At 44.4% G+C, this 8,323-nt stretch overlaps 1 protein-coding gene across 1 annotated transcript; it reads left to right on the plus strand.

Moving 5' to 3' along the window:
- Window positions 1-3,658: 3,658 nt before the first annotated feature.
- On the plus strand, window positions 3,659-5,624 carry LOC137096896 (zinc finger protein ZFP2-like). The gene has a single exon (XM_067467178.1). It carries the CDS (start codon window positions 4,108-4,110, stop codon window positions 4,969-4,971), a length of 864 nt encoding a protein of 287 aa, XP_067323279.1. The 5' UTR covers window positions 3,659-4,107; the 3' UTR covers window positions 4,972-5,624.
- Window positions 5,625-8,323: the final 2,699 nt, after the last annotated feature.

An 8,323-nucleotide genomic window follows, 5' to 3' on the forward strand; every position in this document is an offset into this window, starting at 1 on the left:
ATCAAATATGTCTTTCCAGTTGTTATTGCTTTATTTATTTATTGTTATTGTTTTTGCTTTATTTTGCTGTATTATTGTTGTTGTTGTTTTATTGTTGTTTTTTGGGCTCAGCCTCATGTAAGCCGCACCGAGTCCTTCAGGAGATGGTAGCGGGGTACAAATAAAGGATTATTATTATTATTATTATTATTATTATCCACTGGCTGATGTTTCCAGTTTGCAGCATCTCATTGAATTGTTCGGCCATTTTTGAGTGCAGGCTGATCAGATATTTAAGCCAAAATCCATACAGTTGATCACTGCCAGGTGATGTCCAGTTCTTGACTATCTTCACTCACTCTTTCAGTGATCATTTCTGTTGTTATTTCCAAGGTTCTCATTTTGTTCTTTGAAAAATTATTTTCAAAATCTTTTATCAACTTAGCTTTTTTGTCATAACCTTTCTCTGTTTCCCACAGATCTTTCCAGAATGCATTTGTAGCTGTTTCTTCTGGTTTTTCATTTTTCACGGCCACCTGCTGATTCAGACTCTGGTAGAACCGCCTCTGATCAGATTGGAAGAGTTTTTCTTTAGCTTCATGTCACTCAATTTTTTCTGGCTGTTGCCGTGATTTGTTGTTTCACAATTTCAAGAGCTTCTTCAATTTTTCTTGTGTTCAGCCACTGTTTTTTAATCAGGTTATTCTTTATTTTGACATTCTTCAGTTTTTGCTCCTTCGTGTTCTTTAGATTGTTTGCATCCGATTGTAGGCTCTTGATTTTTAACTCCAGCCTTATTTTCCATTTTGGTTTTCCAATCACTTGTCTTGCGGGTTTCAGTTGTTGTATCCCCAGTTCTTGTGTTACAGTCACTTCTGTGCTGTATGCAAGCTGGTTGGTTTCTTCCATTGTTGCTATCTCAGTCGTTGCAAGTGCAGCATTCACATCAGCCATTAGAGGTGCCAGGTGTGTTCTTGGTACTGTCTTCAATGTTGGGAGTCTTTGCCTTTCTTCCTTCAATTCAGGGTCAATTGTTTTCTTTAAGTTCTTGTTGCTTCATGGTCAATGTGCCAGGTGAAGTATAAGCAATGGCCACAGGCTCTTCATGCTTGGGGGATGCTTGGCTCGAGAGCAGTACGTGTGAAAAAGATCTTGGAGTCCTCGTGGACAACAAGTTAAACATGAGCCAGGAATGTGATGTGGCGGCAAAAAAAGCCAATGGGATTTTGGCCTCAGGCATCAAGAGGAGCCTAGTGTCTAGATCTAGGGAAGTCATGCTCCCCATGCTCTATTCTGCTTTGGTTAGACCACATCTGGAATATTGCGTCCAGTTCTGGGCACCACAATTCAAGAGAGATATTGACAAGCTGGAATGTGTCCAGAGGAGGGAGACTAAAATGTTAAAAGGTCTGGAGAACAAGCCCTATGAGGAGCGGCTTAAGGAGCTGGGCATGTTTAGCCTGAAGAAGAGAAGTCTGAGAGGGGATATGATAGCCATGTATAAATATGTGAAAGGAAGCCACAGGGAGGAGGAGGAAGGGAGCTTCCTTTCTGCTTCCCTGGAGACTAGGACGCAATGGAACAATGGCTTCAAACTACAAGAGAGGAGATTCCATCTGACCACGAGGAAGAACTTCCTGACTGTGAGAGCCGTTCAGCAGTGGAACTCTCTGCCCCAGAGGGAGTGTGGTGGAGGCTCCTTCTTTGGAAGCTTTTAAGCAGAGGCTGGATGGCCATCCGTCAGGGGTGATTTGAATGCAATATTCCTGCTTCTTGGCAGAATGGGGTTGGACTGGATGGCCCATGAGGTCTCTTCCAACTCTTTGATTCTTTGATTCTATGATTCTATGATTCATCGTCTTGAAGAATTCCTGCGTTTTCTTCTGGCTCCATATGTTCAGTGGGCTCAGAAGTCATTAGCTCTTCTGCAGGTGTCTCCACAGTTGTTTCTTCTTCTGTTTTGCAGTTACTTTTTATTTCTTCAAGTTCGACTCCACTGAGCACCTTTTTCCTGGTGATGTATCTCCTCCGGTCAGCAAGCCTCTGTTCAGTTACAGCTGAATCTGGATATTCACGTTTCCATAGCTGGTACATCTGTTTTCGGTATCCACGTTTTTGTGGTTCTGATCTATAATCGCAGTTCATGACAGTTCGGTTCTGTGGCATTGAAAATTTCTGCCGCTTCTGTAGTTGTTTTGCTTCCAGTTGCCCTACAGGCCCATGCCCTGGTTGCCCAGCAGTGGGTCCTGGTTCCTGTAATTTCCCCCTTATCGTGTTTCTATCATCATCATCATCATCATTATTTGAAACACAGTAAGATGAGTCCACAGCAAACAAGATCACTCTGCTGGCTGTTGCATTGGATCACGAGTCGGACACTTCCCAAGTGTCTAGGATTATTATTATCATTATCATTATTATTATTATTATTATTATTATTATTATTTCGTGTTGACCAATGAATTCATTGTGACCCTCTAACATGGACAGTGGTTCCCTTTCTTTCATAGAATCATAGAATCATAGAATCAAAGAGTTGGAAGAGACCTCCTGGGCCCTCATCCAGTCCAACCCCATTCTGCCAAGAAGCAGGAATATTGCATTGAAATCACCCCTGACAAATGGCCATCCAGCCTCTGCTTAAAAGCTTCCAAAGAAGGAGCCTCCACCACACTCCGGGGCAGAGAGTTCCACTGCTGAACGGCTTTCACAGTCAGGAAGTTCTTCCTCATGTTCAGATGGAATCTCCTTTCCTGTAGTTTGAAGCCATTGTTCCATTGCGTCCTAGTCTCCAAGGAAGCAGAAAACAAGCTTGCTCCCTCCTCCTCCTCCCTGTGGTTTCCTCTCACATATTTATACATGGCTATCATGTCTCCTCTCAGCCTTCTCTTCTTCAGGCTAAACATGCCCAGTTCCCTAAGCCGCTCCTCATAGGGCTTGTTCTCCAGACCCTTGATCATTTTAGTCTCCCTCCTCTGGACACATTCCAGCTTGTCAATATCTCTCTTGAATTGTGGTGCCCAGAATTGGACACAGTATTCCAGATGTGGTCTAACCAAAGCAGACTAGAGCATGGGTAGCATTACTTCCCTAGATCTAGACACTATGCTCCTATTGATGCAGGCCAAAATCCCATTGGCTTTTTTTGCCGCCACATCACATTGTTGGCTCATGTTTAACTTGTTGTCCACGAGGACTCCAAGATCTTTTTCACACGTTCTGCTCTCGAGCCAGGCCTTGTCCCCCATTCTGTACCTTTGCATTTCGTTTTTCCTGCCAAAGTGGAGTATCTTGCATTTGTCACTGTTGAACTTCATTTTGTTAGTTTTGGCCCTTCATCTCTCTAATCTGTCAAGATCGTTTTGAATTCTGCTCCTGTCCTCTGGAGTATTGGCTATCCCTCCCAATTTGGTGTCGTCTGCAAACTTGATGATCATGCCTTCTCGCCCTTCATCTAAGTCCTTTCTTTCCTTCTTCTATTACTGTCTTTCTTCTGTTCTTTTTCACCCGCCTTCCTTCTCTCACTCTGTTTTCCTTCTGTCGACTCTGTCGTCATTATTTTATTGCTTCCTTTCTTCTGTCTTTCCTACATACCTTCCTTCCACCCAACTATCTTTCCCTCCTTATTCCTTCGTTCCTTCTTTCCTTCCTTGTTCTGTGTTTGTTGAGTCACCTTTGAACCATGACCGACGTGTCTCTGTTCTGTTTACTCAGTGTCGGAATCGGTTCCTTCTTTTTTACGAATCTCTGATAGATTTTGTTGGTTTCTGCGTATGTCTTTGAGACACTTCATGGCTTTATTTCTTGGTACTTCCATTGTCAACATAATCCATGAAGGGAAAATAGGATAATGTTGGGGATTAAGGAGGTTTGTGGCTTCATGTTTAACCTTTTGCTTCTTCTTTCTTGTCCAGGGACATAAGCGTCCTATGGATCCACCCCTGGCGTGATGAGAAGCAAACCCGCTTCCAGTGGACATTGAGGAATTTGGAAACCAAAGTGGAATAAGGAAATCAGTCCTGTAGGAAAAGGAAACCCTCTTAAAGTATTGATCTTGCTGAATTTTTAAACTCCCTTTAAAAGAGTCAAGTGCCCATATTGCAATTCTATTAACATAACACTGTCGACATGGAGGAGAAAGCTTATAAATGTATTGAATGTGGAAAGAGTTTTAGTCAGCATGGAAATCTGAAGAAACATCAAAGGACTCACACTGGGGAGAAACCCTATAAATGCCTAGAGTGTGGACTGCGCTTTACTCAGGGCGATAATCTATATAGACATCAAAGGACCCACACTGGGGAGAAACCCTATAAATGCCAGGATTGTGGACAGAGCTTTACTGAGGGGGGAGGCCTACGTATACATCAAAGGACTCACACTGGAGAGAAACCCTATAAATGCATGGAGTGTGGAAAGAGATTCACTTGCAGTGGAAATTTACATTCACATCAAAGGACTCACACAGGGGAGAAACCCTATACATGCCTGGAGTGTGGAAAGAGCTTCACTCAGAGTGGACATCTAAGTTTACATCACAGAAGTCACACTGGAGAGAAACCCTATACATGTCTGGAATGTGGACAGAGCTTCACTCATAATTCAAGTCTAAATAGCCATCAAAGAACTCACACTGGGGAGAAACCCTATACATGCTTCAAGTGTGGACGGGGCTTCACTGAGATTGGAAATCTACGTTCACATCAAAGGACTCACACTGGGGAGAAACCCTATAAATGCCTGGAGTGTGGACAGAGTTTCACTGTGAGTTCAGGTCTACGTTCACATCAAAGGGCTCACACTGGGGAGAAACCCTATAAATGTCTGGAGTGTGGAAAGAACTATGCTCAAAGTGGAGCTCTGCGCTACCATCAAAGGACTCACACTGGGGAGAAACCCTATACATGCCCGGATTGTGGAAATAGCTTTACACGTGGTCACAGTCTACGTAGACATCATAGAATTCACACTGGAGAGAATGGTGTTAATTGACACCAGAATCTCTCTAACACGTACAAAGCCAATTTTTGTAAATGTTTCAAGTGCAAGCACAAAGTTTGGACATTTTATCACTAGCTTGGGGGCCCGGCATTGCCTGGGTTATTTGAGAAAGGAATTGTGTATCAAGGTTGGTCTTTATCAGTTATTCATATGGCTCACAGTGGTCTCATGAAGTTAGTGAAGGTACTGCGAGTCCCATCATCTGTGGTTCATCCTCCTCCAAATTGCACCAGGATGGAGAGTGGGTCATGGGGGCTCTGTGCGCCAAGTTTGGTCTTGATCAGTCATTGAATGAGGGCCACAGCTGTCTCAGAAAGTAAGTGTGTCCCATCATCCATAGTCTGTTCAAACCTCACCAGAATGTTGAGTTGGCCATGGGGGCTCTCTGTGCCAAGTTTGGTCTTTATTGGTATTTGGATGAGTGTCGCTATGGTTTCAGGAATGAGTGAAGGTACTGCAAGTCCCATCATCCATCGTCTGTCATCCAAACAGCACCGGGATGTAGAGTGGGTCATGGGGGCTCTGTGTGCCAAGTTTGATCTTGATTGGTCTTTAGATGAGGGTTGCAGCAGTCTTGGGAAGTGAATGGAGGTATTTGAAGACCCATCACCCATGGTCTGTCCTCCTCGAAAGTGCACCAGAATGTAGAGTGGGTCATGGGGGCTCTGTGTGCCAAGTTTGGTCTTGATCACTCATTGGCAAGGGTCTCAGTCTCAGGAAGTGAATGAAGTGACTGCAAATCCCGTTATCCATCTCCAAATTCTTCCAAACCGCACCAGGATGTAGAGTGGGTCATGTGGGCTCTCTGTGTGAATTGTGATTCTGATCCATCGTCGGCAGTTGTAATGGTCTCAGGAAGGGAGTGCGGGTATTGCAAGTCCCATCGTCCATGGTGCATCCTCCTCCAAACCACACCAGGATGTAGAGTGCGTAATAGAGACTCAGTATGCCAAGTTTGGTCTTGATCAGTCATTGGATGAGTGTCACAGTGGTCACAGAAAGTGAGTGAAGGTACTGCAAATCCCTCAGGCCCTTTCTTTTCTCATCTCGTCCACTTGAGAGTGTTAGAATGTTGTAGTTGACCCATCAGAAACCATATGCAAATTTCTTTTCCCCTCTCAGCCACTTGAGAGTGTTGGAATGTTGAGGCTGGCCAATCAGAGACCATATGCAAATAGAGTGAGGCTTCTAGCAATGAAGCCATGTCTGTGTGTTCGTTCAGTTTGTGTCTCTGTTTCATTGGTATGTTTGTTTCAGATGTAGTTTTGTATATTATGTTATAGTTAGTTTGCAGTGTCGTTCAAGCATGATTTACAGTTTCTGCCTTTTTATATTGTTGTTTTTAACCTCTTTCTTGATTTTCATTTTGTTTTTTGTAAAAAAAAGGATTTCTAAGGGTCAAAACTGCTGAAACCGGAGAGTTGGATAGACCTGGTTTCAGCCCTAAATGGGGTTTAATGTCTATTCTAGAGTGCCTTTGAACCATCATTTCCTGCCTCTGTGTTGGTGGCATGCGTTTGGATTCAGTTGTTATACTTTAAATATTATTATTCCTATTCCGTTATGGAGAACGTATGTTCACATCCTTTGATCTCTCTCTGTTGCTTTTCACTGTTGTCTGTTGTCCCAATAAATCTTGAATGGATCCTCTTTTTGTTATGTGTTCAGTTTTCACACACCTTAATTCAGCATTTAAACACAGCACGTCCTCCACATTTGCAGGTTTAATTCTCACGGATTTATTTATCCCCAAATTTCTCATCCGTAAGAAAGGGGGGAGGGGATTGTTGGGAGCCTTGCAGCCTTTTCTGGTAAATCACAGCTGCAAATGAGCAAAATCAATTAGAAGTTTGGTGAATCATCAATCGATAAGATATATCGTGCTTTTTGTGTGCTAAATATGGTCAGCAGGATTAAGAAGGTGTGGGGGTATTATAAAGATCTTTCTACTTTTGTGGGGGTCATAGAATCCTAGGATCCTAGAGTTGGAAGAGACCTCCTGGGCCATCATCCAGTCCCACCCCATTCTGCCAAGAAGCAGGAATATTGCCTTCAAAGCACCCCTGACAGATGGCCACCCATCCTCTACTTAATAATAATAATAATAATAGAGTTGGAAGAGACCTCGTGGGCCATCATCCAGTCCCAACCCATTCTGCCAAGAAGCAGGAATATTGCATTCAAATCACCCCTGACAGATGGCCATCCAGCCTCTGTTTAAAAGCTTCCAAAGAAGGAGCCTCCACCACACTCCCTCCGGGGCAGAGAGTTCCACTGCTGAACGGCTCTCACAGTCAGGAAGTTCTTCCTCATGTTCAGATGGAATCTCCTCTCTTGTAGTTTGAAGCCGTCGTTCCATTGCGTCCTAGTCTCTCTCCAGGGAAGCAGAAAGGAAGCTTGCTCCCTCCTCCTCCCTGTGGCTTCCTCTCACATATGTATACATAGCCCTCATCATATCTCCTCTCATCCTTCTCTTCTTCAGGCTAAACATGCCCAGTTCCCTAAGCCGCTCCTCATAGGCCTTGTTCTCCAGACCCTTGATCTGCTCCCTCCTCCTCCCTGTGGCTTCCTCTCACATATTTATACATGGCCCTCATCGCGTCTCCTCTCAGCCCTCTCTTCTTCAGGCTAAACATGCCCAGCTCCTTAAACCGCTCCTCATAGGGCTTGTTCTCCAGACCCTTGGTCATTTGAGTTGCCCTCTTTCTCTTGACACATTCCAGCTTAGAGTCAATATCTCTCTTCAGTTGTGGTGCCCAGCATTGGACACAATGTGATTCCAGGTAAAGTGGTCTAACCAAAGCGGAATAGAGCATGGGGAGCAGGACTTCCCTAGATCTAGACACTATTCTCCTCTTGATGCCTGAGGCCAACATTAAAAGGCCCGCCATAATAGTGAAATGCAACCACTGTATACACTGTATACCATTGTAAGGCTCCCATCGAGCTGTTGTCCTTGTTAATTAATGTCAGTTAAAGACATTATTTTGGTCATTTCACAGAATCCTAGAGTGGGAAGAGTCCTCTCTCTCTCTCCAGGAAGTTCTTCCTCGTCTTTTCAGTGGAATCCCTTTCCCTTCATGGCTCCCTTCTTGGGCCCTGGTCAGCCTCTAGAGCCGCAGAAAGTCTGGCTTCCCCCTCCCTCCCTCCCTCCTCCTCCTCCTCCTCCTCAATAGGAGGGACACCCTTTGGAATCTGGACACGTGGTTCTCTTCCTCCCTCTCAACGGCCTCTTTTCCTGGGTAAACATCCCCCAGGAGGAAGGAAACAGGGAAGGAAGGAAGGAAGAGCAGAAGGGAATGGAGGAAGGGGAGGGAGGGAAGACGGGAGGAAGGAAGGAAGG

The sequence above is a fragment of the Anolis sagrei genome, chromosome 4, assembly GCF_037176765.1.
Source record: "Anolis sagrei isolate rAnoSag1 chromosome 4, rAnoSag1.mat, whole genome shotgun sequence".
NCBI lineage: Eukaryota > Metazoa > Chordata > Lepidosauria > Squamata > Dactyloidae > Anolis > Anolis sagrei.